At 47.7% G+C, this 21451-nt stretch overlaps 1 protein-coding gene across 2 annotated transcripts in view; it reads right to left on the bottom strand.

The window, feature by feature from the left end:
- Trappc9 (trafficking protein particle complex subunit 9) overlaps positions 1-21451 on the bottom strand; it is a 482662-nt gene that overhangs the window by 386541 nt on the left and 74670 nt on the right. For both annotated transcript variants that reach the window (XM_059246876.1, XM_059246877.1), the window contains one exon: positions 5122-5248. In XM_059246876.1, coding sequence (XP_059102859.1) covers positions 5122-5248 — 127 coding nt within the window. The remainder of the gene's footprint in view (positions 1-5121; positions 5249-21451) is intronic.

Here is a 21451-nt window from a genome sequence, read left to right as displayed (position 1 = left end):
CTACCAGTGGGACAACACACACTGATGGCTTTGAGGTCCAGTGGCCTGAACCTCACTCAGCTTTTGCTTATAAAATCAGCAAAGGAGCAGTACTCTGGTAATACCTGTGGCTAGAAGGATGTTTCCTTTCTTTGGTCCCCAGTTTTTGTAGGGAGGGATACCCCTTGGAAGACAGACCCAACCTGAACTCGCTCTCCTTCACCACCCACCCAGGGGGGTGAGATTTGAGAAAAGGAGCCTATATACACTTCTTGATCTAGCTCCCGGGGCGGCCTCCTTGCTACAGACAGTGCATATTCTGTATCACCCTATATGTGCTAACCCAGGCCCTCCCACAAAAGAGGCTTATAGCTAGGGGCAGTTCACACACCTACCTGCCTCACCTGAGCCACACTTACCACTCCATTTTCCATCTGCCCGGCACAAGTGTTCCTGTGCGTTCTGAAGGCGGGCAGGAAAGGGGGAGTGGCCTTGCAGGGCATTGTGGGATGGCTTGAGGTAACAGGTTAGTACCTGTCCTGGCACCTGGCGCACACAACCGGTCAGTAAAGCCTTCTCTCCTTTCCCCATCTTAAAACAATGACTATTTGCCAACAGACAATGGTTACTGGTGCAGAATGGCAGGGCTGGACAGAGTGAGAGATGCTAAGTCTTGAGGCTGGCTATAACCACACTGCTGGATGCTGGATTGGGTAGAACCATCCACCAAGCCTTGAACTACCTTGTACTTGAGGGCAGGACAACTCAGGGCTCTCAGAACAAGGAACACTTTCTGTGTCATGCAACAGCCCTACTGGAGATGGGGTGGGAATTCTGAGGAGTCCTCCATTCTAACAAACAGCTGGTTGGTTTTGGTTTTGTTTTGTTTTGTTTTGTTTTGTTTTGTTTTGTTTTGTTTTGTTTTGTTTTTCGAGACAGGGTTTCTCTGTGTAGTTTTGATGTCTGTCTTGGATCTCACTCTGTAGACCAGGCTGGCCTCAAATTCACCGAGATCCACCTGGCTCTGCCTCCCGAGTGCTGGGATTAAAGGCGTGTGCCACCACCGCCCGGCTAAACAGCTGGTTTACTGCATATGTTCAAGAATTCTGAGGACATAGCCAGCCAGAAAAATGACCCGTAGCTCATTATGGTGTACACTCATGACTCAACCTTTTTCCATCAAAAGTCATTTTATAAAATGTGTCCTCTACAAAAAGCATCGTTCAAGGCACCTGACTTACAGCCCACGTCATGCATTCAGCCTGGCTCTCTCCTGAACAAAGGATGTTGGATCTGGCAGATGAAGCTGCTGTGACTAAAGAGGGATCAAGTATCCAGGACGGGACTGTCTCAATATATTCCATTTGGAGATAGTTTACATGTCAGAATCCCAAGTCTCCTTGCGTCCTGTGGCTAAAAGGGATCAAGCTGGGCAACAGTGAAATGCTAACTAGGGTAGTGGTTGTGGAACGTGCCACTTGAGAAGGATGGCATGGGAACTAATGGAGCCCTTTCTTCCTTGTCTTTTCATTCTCTACCCTTTGTCCAGGGGAAACACGGGTCAGCTTCTGGCCCACATTCCAGTTCAAAGCTCAACTCTTGTGGGAAGGGCGAGTCCCTGTCAGTGTAGATGCCCCTATTAGCTAAGTCAGGAAGACATCAGTCATTGGATGATAGCTCACTACAAACAGCTCTGAACCCTACACCAAATTCTTCTCAAATAACCCACAACGCGCTGGCCATGGTAGTGTGGGCCTATGATTCGAGCACTGGCAAGTGGAGACAGGGGAACCAGGGGTTCAAGGTCATCTTGGCTCCCCTTAGTCCTCCCGCAGAGTTCTGCAGGAATGCTTTAGTCTTTCCTGACTGCCCTCTGCTGCACCCAAAGGTACTGAAGGCAGTGACATCATTCCAGGATGACATCATTCCTAACCATCATTGAACCCCACACACGGCCAGGGCCCTGCTCATCTTGACCACTGGGAACACATGTGATTAAGTGAATCTTGAAGCAGACGTAAACAAGCATGTGTTTGGTTCTTATTAAACTGCATCATAATTACTGGAAGCCACTTTGGGGTATGCCTAGTCCATGCTTCCAGGTGGGCGTTTTCCTGTCAGTTGCTAAAATGATTTTATCATCTAGAACCAAGGAAAAGTTCAATGGGAAAAGGCATAAACTATCTATTCTAAAAACAAGGAATCACAGTTTTGAGGCATCTCCAACAAAATGAGCTTGTGTCTAACAATTCTACAGTACCTCTGGAATCTGACTCACTGACATGGGGCTGTTTTTAAACACCTTACTGTACGGCACAGCAGGGCTCTGCAGTCCTCCGTGTTCACACCACCAAGCTCTTCCCCGTCTCCAGGGGTCGCTTTCATGTCCTTCCTCTGATGTTTTTAATACTAAACTGATGAAGTCTGCCTTGGGGTGTGGAGGTTCCTATGGTTTAGACAGGAAGCATCCAAAGGCTCCTGTGCTAAGGACTTGGCTCTACAGCCCTGTTGAGAGGCTATGGGTGCAAAGAAGCACTTTCTGCACTGGTGTGTTCACCCCCTGATGAATTCACCATGGTCCTGTTAGGAGCTGGGACCTGGGTGAAGGACACAGGTCACTGGGAATGTGTCCTTGAAGTAGATATGTTGTCTCAGGACTCTGCCCACCCATCCACCCCCACCCCCCACCCCCATCCCACCCCCTACCCCCATCCCACCCCCACACCCGACATCTCTCTCGGCTTCCCAGATGCCAGGGGGTGATCAGCTCTCTTCTCCATACTCCTCTGCTGTGGCACTTGACCACAGGCCCAGAAACAACAGAGCCAAGGGCACATAGACTGAAACAACGAAGCAAAATAAACCTTCCCTACTGAAAATGCTTTGTCGCAGGTACGTGGCCACAGTAACAAAAAACTGATTAGTAGTCATGCGTTCAGGTAGTCCTCAGCTCATTTCTATGGAAACATGGCGGCCCAGTGGATAGCTTTGGCACTGGCTTGTCATCAAGTGGAGATGGGGAACTCAGAAGAGGTGACATCCCCGCCTACAGGGTCTGTTCATGACTCTAAACAGGTTTGCTTGGAAAAGGAATCTTGACGGAGGTTTGTCCAGATAGGCTGGCCTGTGAGCATGTCTGTGGGGGGTTGTCTTGAAGTGGGCAGCGCCATTCCCTGAGCTTGAGTCCTGAATGGTCTAAGAGTTGAGCAATGGGACCCCCAGGTGCAGCACCGGGAGCCTAGAATATCCCATTACACAAGGCTTTCTAAATTTAAAAATGACCCAAGTCACAACGCAGATACAGAAGTATTAGGAAAGGCTTTTCTAGCCTTTAAGTTTGAAAACTAAATCATGCCCTCAATCCCGAGTCAAATACATTCCACTTTAAATCTTACTCATAGAATAGCCCAAAAGAGACCCTTTCTTTCCAACTGTCAAGGATGAAAAAACAACACACCCCTGCCTCAGAACTGCAGGTGGATGCTTCTAGCAGAAACACAGTCCCGTTAGGGAGTGGGGATTTGAACTAAGGAAGCCTCAGAGTCCTTCTACTGTCTGCTGCTAGAAACAGGGCTCAGTAGGAGAGCAATTACCCAGCATGTGTAAGATTCTGGATTTGACCCCCAACATCACAGAAAAGAAAGTTAACTTGTTTTTTTGGGGGGGCAGGGGAGGCAGCTGTTATAGTTGTTACTTTGCTTTGTTTTGGGGTTTTTTTTTTTTTAAGACAGGGTTTCTCTGTGTAGCCCTGGCTGTCCTAAAACTTACTGTGTAGACCAGGCTGGCCTCGAACTCAGGGATCCACCTGTCTCTGCCTCCCAAGTGCTGGAATTAAAGGTGGTGCACACCACGCCTGGCTAGAAAGTTAACTTGTAATCCTACCACTTGGGAGGTAGAGGCAAAAGAATAGGGAATTCAGTGTCATCCTTGGCTATATAGCATGTTTGGGACCAGCCAGGGCTACATGAGACCCTGCCTCCAATTTAAAAGAAAAAAATTAAAGGAGAAGGAAAGAAAGGAAGAAAGAAAAGGAGGGAGGGAGGGAGGAAGCAGGCAAGTGGGGCGGGGGGGATGGAGAGAAGGGTAGACTCAGCCATGGCCTGCCAGGGCTTCAGTGTCCAGCCACCCTTCCCACAATTTCCAGGGATGCACCCCAATCATTCCATCGGGCAGCTAAAATGGCCTCCACAGCTAAAATGGCCTCTGCAGCTAAAATGGCCTCCAAGAAGAGGGCAGAAAAGTAGCATCTCTGAAGCACAGCCCCAAATGCTCTCACACGGAGCTTCACTGAAGTCTCCTATCAGTAACAGGCAGCAGACACCCAGAGAGGAGTGAGTGATACCATCCTGGAATACTGCATGGCTGTGAGGGGAGCCCAGGCCCCTCCGTAGCAAGGCCAAGACACGTAAGTACCAACAGATGAAAGGTATGCTCAAGACACTGTGGGGGACCCTAGAACTACACGCCTCTACTCCACAGAAAAATGCCAATGCTTTAACTGCTTCTTTTCAGTCCCTCAAACAAATCTTTCTGAGATTCAGAAGTTCCTGCCAAATCTGTGAGCAGTGGAGGACCCATAGGACCTGGTTTATGCTGGTGCAGCGGTTCACAGCCTGGATGTCCCGAGGCAGTGGGGGGCCGGAAGGCTGACTGCAGGCACAAGGGAGTGAGCAAGGCAATCGAAGGGGAGAGACCATCTCTGTTCCTGAAGCCCTGGCAGCGGGCCCACGAGAGGGAGTCAGCCCACACCTGTGAGCAGGAGATGACCGGTCTGGCCGACTTCCATCCTGGACTAGAAATCAGCAGGGTCCCATCTGTCCACAGCTCTATCACAAAATAGGCATGGACGAGGGCAGGAACAGGACCACACTGTCCTCAGTTCTGTAAGCTACTGTCACTTCCAAGACCTGAGGTGAAGCTTAAGTAGGTCATGAGCCATAAAAAGGGGGTGAGGGTGGGGATTGGGAGAGACATGGGGAGAAATAGAGACGGAAATGGGGGAGGGTAGATTATTTTCATAGTTCGTTGTATACATGTATGGAATTCTCAAAAATAAAAAACAACTTTTTAAAAATGAAGTCATGAGCCAGAGGTTCAGCAGCAGAGGCAGAGCAGTGCCCCACATCCTGCCCACGACCTCACCTTACAATGGGCAGCTTGGTAAAGGGCACAGGAGGAAGCGTGAGGCCATCTGGAAGGGTGATGGGCTCCATCGTCCCGGGACACTTGGCTGTATAGTTCTCCAGGCTTTGAGTCACATCTTTCTTTTCTGAGGAGAAAACAAAACAGAATGTGGGTTCAGTCAACAAAGTAAAGGTGGGTGGCTTTTGTTCAGCTTGATCCGGAACAATCCAGGCCAGTCCAGAAGAGAGGCTTCCATCAGAAGTAAAGAACGCGGTGACAGTGACAGCCCCATTCCTTGAGATACACTAGCAGCTGCCACCCTGAAGGCCCTGTGGATATGGAGGGAACTGAGCTATGACCTTCCAGGATGTGACCAGCACCAGAGAAATACAGCCAGATCCAGGGCCATAAAGCTGGCGGGCAGGACCAAAGCTCCTTGTATTTTTTAACAGTATTTCTCAGCAATTACTAAGCACCAAGCACCCACACGGGGACCTGTCCCCACAGAGTGTCCACTATAGTTTGTCCATTTGACAGACGTGGAAGCAAATAGCCACAAACCAAGTCTCTGATGCTGCTGGTGAGCTTTGCAAGGTAAGCCTGTCTGTTGCAACCACTGCTACACATACATACATACATACATGCCCGCACGCACGCACGCACACACACACACACGCACATGCACACACGTGTGCATATCCCTTGTCACTGGGGAAGGAAAAGAGGACACAGGTGGTGGTGATGATGTTTGGACATTAGCCACAAAAGGCTCTCCAACAGAGCACAGATGGTCCCTTCCCAATGCTGCGTTGTGAAAAGTCTGGCAAGAGGAGAAAACAGCTTGTCAAAGGCCCTGCATTTGACCCTACACCCGTGGTACAGCGTTTCAAAGGCTTAAGAGAAGCGGGGCAGGGGACAAGGGAGCTCACGCCTTCTAGAAAGTGTTTTCTCTTCAAAACACTAGAGGAAGTCAGTCACAAGAGATGGCCAAATGAGACCTGGGTTCAAGTCAAGAACTCGCCCTTCCCTGGATACTGTGCAACGCTGTCAGGAAGCATGCCTCCTGCAGAGCCTAGCTGCCCTAAAGTAAAAGCAATGACTCCTTTTTCACAAAAGTGTGGGAGCTCCCTGGGGACAAGGTAACACACTCCAGGGCAACAGCCTGCAAACACCAGCACTGAGCACACCTTCAACATCACTGTCTTGTTGCCGCACTTGGAGAAACACAAGACGATGGGCAGAGATTGTGCCACTCAGGCTGGGGACCATGAGTCCTAAACGTCCAGGCAAGGACTCCCCTGTTGCTAGAACCCCATCTAGATGTTCTCTATGGGAAGCAGACATGAGAAGGATCACTTTTGAATTTGCCCCCAAAGTGGAAAGTGGCCTAGTGTTTAAGAGCACTTGCTGATCTTCCAGAAAACCTGAGTTTAGTTCCCAGCATCCATGGCAGGTGGCTCACAACCACCTGTATCTCCAGCTCCAGAGGATCCAACACCCTCTTTTGGACTCCACTGATGCCCACATACATGTGACACACACGCAGAGTCAAAAGTAGAAATAAAAGTTTTAAAAAGTAAAAAAGTTCTCTAAATGATCCAATAACCTACAACGTACAGTCTTCCAGTGGGCTCAAGTAGATCATCTCATTTGTCCCATGTTGGGAATGAAGCCTGGCTTAGGAGTCTCGGTACCAACTGGCCCTGTGCCACTCTGGGTAAATGCTACATAAGTGGAGAAGGAAGAGTCTTTCTTTGATGCTGAAGACGTACGTCCCAGCGCACGACAGAACACATATGCACTGTCGATGGCCCTTCGCCAGGTGAGCTAGGGTGTCACTCCGTGAGCCTTCCCATCAGCATTCTCCTAGAGCATCTTCCTATGGGGGACCCCAATATCCATGGCTGCCCCTGGCTACAGCAGGGCAGAGAGCCATCGTTCAGGGTCTGGGGACATCCTGTCATATACGCTTCCCTTTTTAGCCACTGCTGTGCTGTGTCTCTGAGAACTCATGTGTGGGAAATCATCCAAAAATACACCGATGTCAGAAATTGGGGCCTTTAGGGTGGAATCAGGTCTTAAGGACCTGGGGAAGGGAGGTGACCCTCTCAAGTTCCAAAGAGGAGCCAACAGGTGAGGCCTGACCATAGGTGGGTGCCCCATGAGACTACAACATGGAGAGGCAAGCTCAAACCCTGGTGGCTCCTGGCATCTATCTGCCACGTGAGCCAAGCTTCAGGAAATCATGATAAATCCTAACTCTCTCGTAGCCCATGATGGGGAGTGGAAGCTCATAATGCCTTAATTTATCTCACTTGAGAATCAATATCTCATTTTGTTTTGATCAGGAATTTCAAAGGAGATGTCAGTCAAACAAAGAGCACCTAATGCCCTGGAGAGCTATTTTTTCCACCCCAGAAATTAAAGAATCCATACAGACAAAAGAGCATTTTTAATGAAAACTAGCTGCCACCTAATCATAACATTTCTCCTAAGAGGAGAAAAATGTGATTGCCAAACTTCTGATGGTAAACAGGTCATGGGCCACTGATCATTGCCACAGTTGACGCTGGTGTGAAGACCAGCACATCCTGATTTCACAGTTCATTCTTGTTCTTTCTAAGTAATAACCTGAGACAGCCGTGTCTGCACTAGGTCAGCCTAGGAATCTAAGCAAGGCGAGGAAGAAAGATGTACATCTTTTCCCCAAGTCTGAGATGCCGGGGGGGGGGGGGGGAGTTGGAACCTAAGGAAAAAGAAACAGTACCAACTCGGCTGACACACCCTGAAATCCCACATTTGAGTCAAGTCCAGAGGAAGGTGGCGGGTGCTTCAACACCGTGACATGGTGAGGGTATAGAGCAAACCCCACTGCATTGGCGATGGGCCTCCAGCTGGCATGGTACCACAGAAAACACCATGGTGCCTCTTGAAGAAACCACAGTCACCTCCACATGAGATCCTCACCTGTACAGACAACCCTCGAGGATGAAATCAACACCTCGTCAGGGCATCCACCCCGATTTCACAATGCTCAGGATATACAAACAACCTAAGACACAGATGTAGAGAATGTGGTATGAATAAAAAGTACACTGAGAAAGGTTTGGGGAGGTGCCATAGGACCAGAATTTAAATTCCTAGCATCCACGTGAGGTGGTTCACACCATCTGTAACTCCAAGTCCAGAGAATCCAATGCCCTCTTCGGGCTTGTACATGGGTACTGTACATACATGATATACACTCATACAGATGCACATATAAATAAAAATAAAATCTTTAAAAAAAAAAACAGGAATGGCAGAGTACACCTGTACACCTGTAATCCTGGTACTTGAGAGATGGAGATGGGAGGATCCCTGGGGTTTATCAGACAACCAGTCAGGAGCTCCAGACTCAGTAAGACCTCCTAACCCCAAAATAAATACTATGCCAAACAACATCAACCTCTAGTCTCTGAATGTGAGCGCGCGCGCGCGCGCACACACACACACACACACACACACACACACACACGTGCATGTATCCATACATACACCACCATACACACACCAAATAAGTAAGCAAATAAATGAATAATAAAAGCACACTAGAATATTATTTGGCTTTAAAAAGGAATTCCTCCCATTTGCCAAAATATGGATGGCCCTGGACACTGTGCTGAGGTGAAGACAGACAAAGAAAATGCTACATCATCGAAAGGAAAAGAATGACTCAGTGGTTCTGCCTCGGGGGAGGGCGGATATGAAGGTCACAGGATGTAAAGACAAGCACAATGAAGAGTCTGGAGAGCCAGGGTGCCCATGAGGAGCAAATTAAAATGGTATATTAGGGATTTTCATTAGGCATGTCTTAGCTGTTCTGTCTCAAGAAAAGTCAGTCCATACACTGGCAGATATATTCATCTTCTTGAGTACCGTAACCATTTTACTGCCTAGAGCATCCCTTAGCACCTGTTCTAAGCCTCAGCTACATACAATAAAAAATAAAGGGGAAGTTTCCTAATTCCCCTGCAGCTGGCAGTTTTAAGATAGAGCAGGTTCATGAGGCAGCAGGCCTATCCTGTACATGGACATCTATGGACCGCTTGAGCCATCACTGGAGAATCCAGACGCTTCTCAGCACTCATGGGCAATTCTCTGAGACACACCATACATCCTGCCATAAACAAGTCTCAGAAAAATTTAAAAGACTGAAATCATACAGACAATATTCTCTAACCATAACAATATTAAAATAGGAATTCATAACAGCAGAGTTTAAAGTCCCTAAGTGCCCAAAGTCAAGCAGAATTCCTGTGCACATCCGTAAGACACATGCACATTCAAGAATGCACACACATACACACAAGACACACATACTCCCATGGGCGTTCAAACACACAAGACACACTCCCAAAGACACATACATACACAAGACACACACGACACACACATACTCCTATGTGCACATACACAAACATACACACACACAAGACACACACATCTACCTCCAGAGGAAAGAGAAGTAACATTCTTAAAATCCTCTTAACTGAATGGAAATAGAAACACACTATGGTGGTTTGCATGAGAATGGCCCCCATAGGCTCGTATGTTTGAATACTTGGTTCCCAATTAGGGGAACTCTTCAGGAATGATTAGGTGGTGTGACCTTCTTAGAGTAGGTATGGCTTTGTTGGAAGAGGTGTGTTGCTGGGGGTAGGCTTTCAGGTTTCAAAGCCTAGGCCATGCCCAGTCTCTCTCTCTCTCTCTCTCTCTCTCTCTCTCTCTCTCTCTCTCTCTCTCTCTCTCTCTCTCTCTCTCTCTCTGCCTGATGCCTTTGGGTAAGGATGTAAAGCCCTCAGCTACTTCTCCAGCACCATGCCTGTCTGCTTCCCACCATGACAATTATGGGCGGTTGCTTGCCTTGGTCACGGTGTCTCTTCACAGCAATAGAACAGTGATGAAGATACACACACTGTCAAATTCAAGATGTCCAGAAGCGCCTTAGAGGGAACTGCATAGCCAAAGTACACATTGGAGAAAGACAGAATCTTCAACAAATGGTATTGGAAAACTGGATATTTATGTGAATAAGAATGAAACTTCTCTCTCCCATTGCATACAAATCAATTCCAAATATATCAAAGATCTCAAAGTTAGACATAAAACTTTGAAACTTCTAGAAGAGTGCATAGGGAGTACACTTCAGGATACATGCTCAGGTGAGGGTTTTCTGAATAGATCTCTAGTCACACAGAAAACAGGACCAGCAATCCTCAAGTGGGACCCATGGAATCAAAAGTCTGCCAAGGAGATTCCATCGACCGAAGAGGCAGCCTAGAAAATGGGGAAAGCTTTGCCAGCTGTATACCAATGGAGGATTAGTGCCTAGACTATCCAAGGAGCCAAAAGCTTAACAAGAAGACAAACCACCCAGTTAAACAGTGGGCTGTGGAACTGCACAGACAGTCCTCAGAAGATGAACTATAAACAGCTTAAAAAATATTTTTAAAGTATTCACCATCCTTAACTATGAGGAAAAGGCAAATTAAAACTACTTTGGGATTTCATTTTTACCACAGTTAGAGCGGCTAGGATTAAGAAAACAAAAGACAACAAACGCTGGTTAAGGAGGCAGGGAGCAAGGAACCCTGGCGTGCTGTCGGTGGGAGCGCATGGCGGTGCAGTTGCTATGGAAACTGGTGTGGCAGTTCCTCAAAAAAAAGTAGAAATCGCTACGAGGAATGCTTTCACCAAGCGAAAAATAACAAGGTGCAGAGCATTCATCTCTGTAAATGATATTTGTGGAGTAAAATGTGAGATTGTGTCAGGAAAAAAAAGTAGAAACCAATCTAGCATGTGTAGTACCTATGACACAATAGAATTTCATTCACTTAGAAAGAAAAACGAAATTGTGAAATCTGCAGGTACATGGATGGAACTGGAAGATAGTGTACTGAGCAAGGTAACCCAGACCTAGATAAACCAAGGTCGCATGCTGTCACTCATGTGGGGCTCTTAGCATTAAACCGGTAGAAGCCGGAAAACTAGAAAGGGGCTGTTGGTGGAGACGGGGAGAGGCAGAGCTAATGGGAGCGGTACAGTTGAAGATGATGTGACAGGGAGGGGAAGGAATAATGAGGAAGGAGGCTAGGGGCGGAAAGGAGGGAGAAAGTAGGACAAAGGCAGGCAGTCGGGAAGAGATAACTAACACTTGGGAAGCCTCAAAATGGACTACTTTAAAAGCTTCATAGACAGGCAGACAGACAGACAGACAATGTAAAGAGTTTAACTAGAGTTACCCTATATAGGGGAACACGCTTCTTCCAAGGACATAGCCTGCTGAACAGAAAGGCCAGTGCCTGGTACAGGAGTCACTTCTCCTCAAGTTATTGGTCAGGGATGTCCCAGAGACCCCCCCCAAAAAAACAATACAAGCTATTATCATTGTTCTTGGTTACCCACCAGAATTTGATAGTAAGACCTGACTGCTGAAGACACCACACACTCTGGTCACAGGACATGAAGAAATGAAGTTCATACTGACCAAGGCGTTTTCTTCCTGCTGGCTAGCTTTCCTAGTACTAGACGATGCTATGTCGGCTGCTGGGGAGCAAAGTCATCAATAGTCTTGCCCACTGTGAACCTGTGAGCTACAATAAGGACCCAAGTGGCATGACAGTCCCATGGGTGCCATAGTGGAAAAATGCTATGGGGTTCACCTAACACTTTCTGACTAAATTAAAGGCCAGTTCCATAGGAGGGAACATGTCTGGGGCAGTAAATCTGACCAAGAACCCATGGCTGGAGAGCTCACAGGCCCCAGAGTTAATCTGCTACTATCATTCTGCTGAATGAACATGATACCAAACTGTCTTCTAAATCTGTATCTCTATCACACAAAGATTAATACAGGATTAATTAATCCTTGTCTTAGTCACTGTTTTATTGCTGTCAAAAGACACCAAGACCAAGGCAACTCTTAGGAAAGAAAGAATTAATTGGAAGCTTGCTAACAGTTTCAGAGGTTTAGTCCATTATCATCATGATGTGAAGCATGGTGGCATGCAGGCAGGCACTGAGCAGTACCTAAGAGCTAGTCCCTGATCCATAGGCAGAGAGACAGTGGGCCTGATGTGGGCTTTTAAAACCTCAAAACCCAGCCCGGCGGTGGTGGCGCACGTGGGAGGCAGAGCCTGGCGGATCTCTGTGAGTTCGAGGCCAGCCCGGTCTACAGAGCAAGTTCCAGGACAGGCACCAAAACTACACAGAGAAATATTGTCTTGAAAAACAAAAACAAACAAATAAAAAAAACCCCTCAAAACCCAACACCAGTGACACACTTCCTCCAATAATGTTACACCTACTCCAACAAGGCCACACCTTCTAATCCTTCTAATTCTCCTCAAATAGTGCATTCAAATATATGAGCCTACGAGGGCCATTCTTATTCAAACCACCACAGTCCTCATCAGAGAAGTTTCTATAGGCAGTGGGTCACAGTTAATGCAGAAACTCACAACTGGTCAAAGGACAGAGAGTGTCAGTGCAGTGTTCAGCCACAAATGGGACATCTATGTCACACCCACACACACACTGAGGCTTAAGGGCCATCACGGAAGAGGGGCGGGAAGACTGTAGAGTCAGAGGTCAGGGAGGACCAGCGTAAAACAGTGACTTCTGGACATGACAGGCCCACTTCACCCATGAGCTCACTGCAGCTGTTTCACTTGCACAATTTCAAGCCAGTCATTTTCTATCATGGAGCTAGGAAGGCCTTATGAACCCCGCCCCCTCAGGAGCTATTGTCACTGGTGGCTTCGGGGGAAGGGACAGTCAGTTCTCTTTAAGGGTTTGGCTCTCGGTAGGTAGAACACACTTCCAGTGAATGGCCTCATACCCCCCAGGAGTATATAGGCAGCACATATCGGACTCAATGGGTGATTAAAACCAAAGGACAGGAAGTTAGGGGGCTGGGGAGATAGAGTGGATCTGGGAGGAATGAGGGAGAGAAGTGGAGAGGAATAGTTGAATATAATCAAAATTACTATAAATTCTTTTTTTTTTTTTTTTTTTTTTTTTTGGTTTTTTGAGACAGGGTTTCTCTGTGCAGCTTTGCACCTTTCCTGGAACTCGCTTTGGAGACCAGGCTGGCCTCGAACTCACAGAGATCCACCTGCCTCTGCCTCCCAAGTGCTGGGATTAAAGGCGTGCGCCACCACCGCCCGGCTTACTATAAATTCTTAAAGGATTAAATATTATATGTTAAAATGATTCTTAGAGGAAAAAAAATAAGAGTCCAAAGTCAACTATTTAACTATACATTGAAAAATCCAGGAAATGAATAAAATCATACTCAAACTAGGTATAGAGAAAAATAATGGATGAAGTGGAAAATAAGGAAATGAACTTCAAAGTCAGTTTCTGTGCCAGTGAGGTGCTTGTTACCAAGCCTGATGACCTGGGCTAGATCTCTGGAGTCAGCACGGTGGGAGGAGACAACTGGTTCCACGAAGTTGCCTTCTGACCTCTACATGCATGCCCTGGCATGAAGGCATGTGCATATGTGCACACAATTAACTGATTAATTAATTAATTAATGTAAAAAAGTTGGCTTGTAAAATTAATAATAAACTTTTAGGAGAGAAACTCAAATCTGCTCCCTAGGAATAAGAGACAGGAACACAACACACACACACACACACACACACACACACACACACACACACACACACACACAAAACACACACAGTCTCAATACATAGTCCAGTTTGTCCCTAAATTCACAATCCTCCTACCTCAGCCTCTAAGGAAGTGCACCACCCTTGACTTAAACAATCTACGTGGCAAGAAAAGTGGACTCAGCTTTGCTCCCTTCTGTAGCAAGACAGGCCATCTTTAAAGAAGGAAAAAGTCACCTGTCCTCATGACCAAGATTAATAATACGACAGCCGGGGAAGCACCTAAAGCCTGTCAAGAAAGCAAGAAAACAAGCCTCTTCCTAACAGAATGCTGCTGAGATCAGATAAACATGTGCAGAGCCACGTGAACTACCTCCCACGGACATTTCTCTACATCTGTTCTTCACTTATCTACATGGCGAGAGGCTGGAGTTCCCGATAAGCAATCATTCAAGCTACCAAGAGATTCAATATTCCTCTATGTTCCTTTCAAGTATACAAACACATTCTACCAAAGCAAAAGGCAATTATGTTAAGCTGTCAGCTTATTACATAATTATCCATTTAAACTGCTACCTAGGAAAACTTTTAAGCTCTCCAGAGGTTTTAATATAGCACTGGAAAGGAGAAAACACCCAACAAAGACTGTAAATACCCGGAATATGCAAATCTGCCATGAAGTACTGGTCAGGTAAAACCATGGTACTGTAACAAAATGAAAATTGACCCAACCATGTACAGTGGCATTAAAGGTTTTTAATAATACAGAAAATGTCTGTTGCATTACGTTTAAATCAGGTGTGGTGGTTGAGTGTCCCCTCCCCCCATCCACACACAGGCGTGTGTATTTGAACACAGTCCCAGACAATAGCTATTTGCTGGAGTTGTGGAAATTCAGGGTTTGTGGAGCCTCGCTGCAGGAAGAAGAGTTCATAGCCTTGCCTCACTTCCTGTTTCCTGTGTGCAGCTGAGATGTGATCTCTCAGCTTCCTGCTCCGGTCACCATGCCAGGCACTGTACTGAACACCTTACACTGCCTCCCCCAGCTGGAACTGGAACTGTGCCAAATGTGAAGTTCACTGTGTCTCTTAGAGCAAGATTAAGGAAAGCCAGAGCTATTCCTAGTCTATGGAGGAAGAAGGTGAAGTGTGGAAAGATCCTCCCAACTCCATGTGTCTTCCACCTCCCTGCCACAACCTCTTGTTTCTAATACGTGAGGCCCTCTCCCTCCCTTCCAACTATTCTGTACATCGTTCCACACTCAACCAACAGTGAGCACTGTCCGAGACCGATCCCACTTTCAATACTCAACGGACAGGCGTTCAGGCTCTTTGGGAACAGCACACCAGCCTGCCCCCTCTGTCTCATGACATGCCTGGTGGAGTCTCACTTAATACAGTTTGGGACACAATCTGAGGAAAGGCAATGTTAAATCAACTTAGTTCCATAAGATTCGGCCACTTTCTGGGTAAAAACACTGACAAATGAGGTAAGATGAAAGATAAGCGTGGTCCCTGTCCCCAGGGATCCCCTAACCCAGCAAGGAAATCAGATGGGATGTAGAAAAAATGATGAGAACTAACAAAAACAAGGAGGTAGACAGGAAGACACTACTGACTTCTTCATAACAGGGGAAACAGGACAAGGACAGGGCTGAGCTTGTTAACAGGAGCAGTGTACAAACCACAGGACATGCTCTATGAATGAAAGGCTGCCCAGGATACATACGGTGCCCAAGGAATGGCTGAGAGCAAAATAAATTAGACTAAAATGATAGTCCAACTCATGTGCCAAGGGGATGGCTCCAGCTTCATTGTGAACATTGACTAGACGGGGCTGATCTAGGTAGGAGACAGGACCGTGATGTTAGGAGGCCACGGCACTGATTCACATAGCATGGCTGAATGGCTGACCTGGGCTGTGACTATAAAGCAGGGGAGAGGCATCCCATAGGACAGGAACGGAAACATCAGGACGGCCATCACAAGCCAACAGAGGACACAGAAGAAGAGGATGCCAAGGTGACTTCAAGAAGTTTAAGCTTCCAAGAACAACAAGAAAAAAAAATGATGACACCCTTGATGCAAACCAGAAGTATAAGGAGAAAAGGTAAGACCCTGGGAGATGGGCGGCCTTCAGCTGGAAGCTGACACTCGGAGGTCACAAACCAACATCTAACTCGGTGGGAAAAAAAAAAATGAGCAAATTGTTTGTTTTAAATCACAGAGTATATTCGAGCAGACCAAGAGCTCCACTCATAAACCCCCACCATAAATCTTCAAAGACGCTTTTAATTTATGCCTCCATTGACCTTTTCTGTAATTACCGTTTTTAATAAGCTTTTTCCATAACAAATCATTGTCTTTGGCGTATAACTAATTTTGTGATGATTCTGGAACCACAACTTCTCTTGCAGCTGCTTGGTCTGCCTTCCCAAGGTGGCACCAGGGAACGAGAAATGACAGCCCTGACTAACACCCTGGAAGGCACTCGGCATCTGAAGGCCTTTTTTGATTTTCAGACCGGGAGACCACAAGCTGCAACGGAAGACAATTCTCAGCTGCCAGGGCTACCTGGCCTCCGGCTGCATCATCCTGCTCTGTTGCAGCTCAGCGGAGAGCGGAGGAGGAGCTGGGACCTCTAGAGACACTAAAGTAAAGGCACCTCTCCTCTCAAGTCCCACCCTCCCCAGGCCCAAGGAGCCTAGTAAAATGAGGCTGAGGTCTGGCTCATCAAGATCAAGTCCCCATCACAGCACAACCCGGTCAGGCCACGTCTACTGACGAACGGCAAGCTTTTAATGCATTTTCTTCGGGCTGCGGCATAGCATGAGCTGGCGGTGAAATGAAGGAGTAGTTGAAGAAATTAAATCTGACATTTTCCATCTCACCCAATTCTTGTCTCGCAAACCAACCACCATTGCGTCTGAGTTGACATATAATCTCTTTACAGGGACACGTCAGACGTATCAGGCACCCGCTGACACAGGCCTAATTTAGTGGGTTCAGATCTGTCACTGGCTGGCATGACCCCACATTCACTGAGTGCAGCTGGCCTGCTTGAGACAATGTGGGCAACACAGAAGGGTCCTGGATCCCACATCCTAGAGGGTAGAACAGCCAAGCTATAATCCCAGATCCTCCAGGCCCTACCCAAGAGGTTTAGGGCACAACAGCTGATCTCTCTGCCTCGACTTCCCCTTGTAAAAGAGGCCTCTCGTAGCTGTTAACCTCAGCTGGGAGGGCGGAAGTGGCCTGCGAGCATGAGGGTGCACACAGAGCCCAACACACAGAGTGGGAGCGCTCAACAACCATCATCCCAGGCACTCTCCAGACCCTGAAGCCCCGGCAAGGCCAAGGCAGGTAACCTTCTCTCTGCGGCATGTGAGGAAAGACAAGAAGGGGTTAGCAGTAGATAAACACTAAGCAAGTGAGGAAGTGAACTGGTGCCAGGGCCATGACATACAAACAGGCTACACAGGGCAGGTGTACCTAGCAGCAGAAGACCGCTCTTGACCTGAGAAGCAGACAGGCAGGCAAGGAAAGCATGGTGTGGGGCCCATGCTCTTACACACCGCCCCACACCCGTGCCCACGTACTGGCCGCAGACACAGGCGTGAGGTTCACAAATCCACCTGCTGAGCTGCTTGGACGCAGGGCAGGGCTGGACGTTTGGGTTCACGATGAATACCCATCCATGGTGTACTGGCGCTATGAACACTGTCAACAGAATGCATGGCCTCAGGACAGAGGGAGTCAGCTCATCTGGAAGGCCTGGAGCACAGAGCAAGGCACCAGCACTCAAACCACTGGGTCACCTCAGAGGTGGCAGGAGCTGGTCTCTGCTGCCACCTCAGATGTCCGCCCTGCTCCCAGGTTCACCTGCAACCTTACGGCTTCTGGAAGGTCGGTGCCCTTAGCAGCATGCCCTCTCTCTGCTCTGGCCTGCGGTGGTACTGTGATGAGCCCAGAGGCGACAATCACAACTGCTCACCTTGTCAACTCTTAAGAGGGTTGGTCCTTGTTGCCAATTTTCAGAATCACAACGCCAAGTGAAAAGCCCTACCTCGTGATTTCAGTTGGAATTCAACCTCCGTGTTGATACACAGCCCACATTCTGAGCGCTTACATCACACTTAGCAGTAAACAAGTGCCGAGATAAAAGCTTTGGAAAGAAAACAGGTTGGAGGTCTAGGGAGAGGGCTCAGCTGTAGAGAGCCGTGCACGGCCGTGCCTCAAAGATGGCGCAGCGTCTGGCTTCTGCCTTCCCGATGGCAGGTGCTCCTTATTTGGCTAAGGCTAGGATCTGGCTTGCTTCTGCACACCTGGACCTAATCTGGCTTGCTTGCACGTGTCTGACCCTAGCGGCATTGTCCACGTGGCACCACGGGGTTGATTTGCCCAGTGGCTATAAAAGGGCATGGGCCGGCTTTCTTGGGGGGGTGATTGTGAGGGTGACTGTGAGAGTAAGAGAGGAGAGTGAGAGTGAGAGTGAGAGTGAGAGAGAGAGAGAGGAAGAAGAAGAAGAAGAAGAAGAAGAAGAAGAAGAAGAAGAAGAAGAAGAAGAAGAAGAAGAAGAAGAAGAAGAAGAAGAAGACTATCCCCAGGGTCAGAAGATTGTTCAAGGTTCCTGAATAAACTGCTTAGAGAAGAGTCTGGCGTCGAGTCATCCTTGCTGGTCGAGGCGGACGTGACACTCAGCTGGTAAAGTCGCACAAGCATAAGGACAGGAATCCAATCTCCAGCATCCACATAAAAAGCGGGGGCTGTCATGTGCACCTGTCCTCCCAGTGCCGGGGAGGCAAGGACCAGCAGATCCCTGAGGGGCTCGCTGACAAGGAAATCAAGACTAATTGGTGGGGCTGGAGAGGTGGCTCAGTGGTTAGGAACAAGTTCCTGCTCTTCAAGAGGGACCCAAGTTTCGTTCCCAGCACCCACAGCGGAGAGCTCACAACCCCTGTAAACTCCAGCTCCGGGGATCCAAACCCACTTCTGGCCTCCGCAGACACTGCTTGCATGCAGACACATACCCACACAGAGACACAGTACATATAATTAAAAATCAAATAAAGCTTTTTAAAAAGGCAATTGGCAAGTCCCATGAGGGTACCTGTCTCAAAACCCAAGGTGGATAGATCCTGAGGAGTGACACCCAAGGTTTACCTCAGACTTCCACAAGCATACGATATACACACACGAGCTGGGTCATGTGCACATGAACACACATACACACATACTAAAAAAGGAAAAGGAAAATCAGTTAAAGATTTAAAGATGAGAGTCAGGAGAGCTAAAATTAAAGGCTCCCCATCTGTTCCCACCTGTGAAAATCCTGCACAGACACCAGCTCTGTGGTTCTATGGTGACACCCTTGGCTGATGACACCCTTAGCCTGGCGGGGGAGGAGGGGGGGTGTCTTTGAGCTGGAGAACCATACACTGCGGGGACGACCAAAACCTGGTGGAGGTAAAGCACATGGCCACAGTGTTTCTGCAGCGCTGGCTGCAGCTGATCTGCATTGCTGCTGATAATCCTCCAGCTAACCTGACACAGACTTTTTAATCCTACAGTCTGAAATCAGGCTCAGTAGAGCGGAGAAATGTGATAGGCAGAAGAGCCAAGGTAAAGCCACCTGCCAAATGCAAAGCCCACACATTCTCCCATGGAAATCAAGTTTCCCTGCCTGTCCTATGTTAAGTTTCTAGTCTGGGATAAAGGCCATGACCAAAAGTAATTTGGGGAGGAAAGGGTTTATTTTTACTTTATAGTCGTCAAGAAAAGAAGCCAAGGCAAGGACTCAAGGAAGAACCTGGAGGTGGGAACCAATGCAGAGACTTCTGGAGCGTGCTGCCTACTGACTTGCTCCCCATGGGTTGTTCAGTCTGCTTTCACCTGTCCAGGGGTGACACCACCCCCACAGTGGGCTGGACCTTCCCACATCAATCATTGACCAAGACAATGCCCCTCAGAACTGCCTACAGGAACAATCTCATGGAAGCATTTTCTCAATTGACGTTCCCTCTTCCCAGACGACTCTAGCTCGTGCCAAGTTGGGGGGGGAGCTAACGAGGACACTGTCCCTCTCTACATACTCAACACCTCCTCCTAGGTCACTCACTGACCCCATGAGCAACGTGGACAGCCATCAAAACAGGGAGCTGGACGATTCTGCAGTCTGAGAGCGGCACTTCCTATCACACTCTCCTGGAGGTCAGCAACAGATCGGAACCAGCAGTGCCCTGCTCCTCTTGTCCCTTCATTCACAGCTCAGGCCAGGCCTTTGCACACACTCTCTCTAGCCCTCACAGTTGAGTAACGACAAGACAGGTATTAACCCTCACATTCTGATGAGGAAACAAAGCCAGAGGGGGAAAAAAAAAAGAAGGCAACCGATTCAACAAGCATTTCCTGAGCCTAGATGAGTCACACTGAGTGGTCTGGGGACTCTGGCCATCTGGAATTCACACAGAGTTCAGGCATGAAGAATCATTACTGATAGGCAATGAGGCATTTCCTGCTACTACTTATCTCTCTGTAACTGCTGAATGAGGTAACTCTCTGACAGGAAGCGAGAAGCCTAGAAGGATGTTCCTGGGGCAAAAGAGGTCAGGGGCCCTGCCTGCACGATGAGTAATGGGGACTTAGGGGGTCCAGTCCCTTGATAGTCCCCTCCCAGGGTCCAGGAAGAATCTACACTTGATAGTCCCCTCCCAGGGTCCAGGAAGAATCTACAACCAGCTGATAATTAATCTTTGATGAAAAGAAATGAATCTATGTACACAAAACTCCTTAGTCCATATACTTCATTATTCTGTGTCAGTTACAAGCTTATACTCTCCTCTCATATTTAGCTCCTTTCTTGCCTGATTTCTCTCTACACTTACCTGCTCTAGGTTCTACCTAGATTACACCTTCCCCTCTAGGTTCTACCTTAATTCCTTCATCTAGTTCTGCCCCTTCTAGGTTTTCATCCATCTTGTTCTTTCCTTTATCATCTCCTCTCCCATCTCCTTCTCTCTCCTCATCTCAGTTTGTTCCTCTCAAGTTCTTATGCATCTAGTTCTTCCATTCTTTTCTCTTCTCCGTCCTCCATGTGCTCTGGAAGTCCTGGTAGATATACACTTACAAGCAGTATTCCCTTAGCAGTGCAAAGCCAGGCTTCCAGGGTCAAACGGAGGGGTGATAAGAATCACATAGAGAGGCAATAACTGTTAACTATCATTTGCAACCCCAAAGGGAAGTGACCAATAGGGAAATGAATTAACTAAAGGCTAAATTCAGGTAATATCTAAGAAGAGGGATCTTATGTGCTCAACTATAGTCTTAAACGTGATTAGTAGAAAATGTTAAGAATGTATAAGTTGTTAGGTCAATGGGAGAAAATAAAACTGCCTTCTTTTTTTCCTGTGGCTCCTGTCTGTCCAAGCTATCTGCCGTTTTTCTGCAGGGTGGGGGAAAGTGTGCTCCGTCGCTAGGCAACCTGTGTGCAGGTAGATGCCTCTGGTGATAGTTAAAGGGAGATCTGGAACTGGAGGAAAGATTTGGGAAAGGAGGCAGTTAAGCTGAACATCTGCCAGGCCTTCTCAAACAGGTAGCCTGGATGCTTAAGTCTGTTCTTAGAGAGTACAGAGGTATCTCTGATAAGGTACTTTCCTCCATCTGGGGATGGACCTAGCCAGATGCTGC

The sequence above is a fragment of the Peromyscus eremicus genome, chromosome 20 (genome assembly GCF_949786415.1).
Source record: "Peromyscus eremicus chromosome 20, PerEre_H2_v1, whole genome shotgun sequence".
Taxonomy (NCBI): domain Eukaryota; kingdom Metazoa; phylum Chordata; class Mammalia; order Rodentia; family Cricetidae; genus Peromyscus; species Peromyscus eremicus.
The sequence above is the reverse complement of the archived record's forward strand: the minus strand, read 5'-3'. Positions and strand labels throughout refer to the sequence as shown.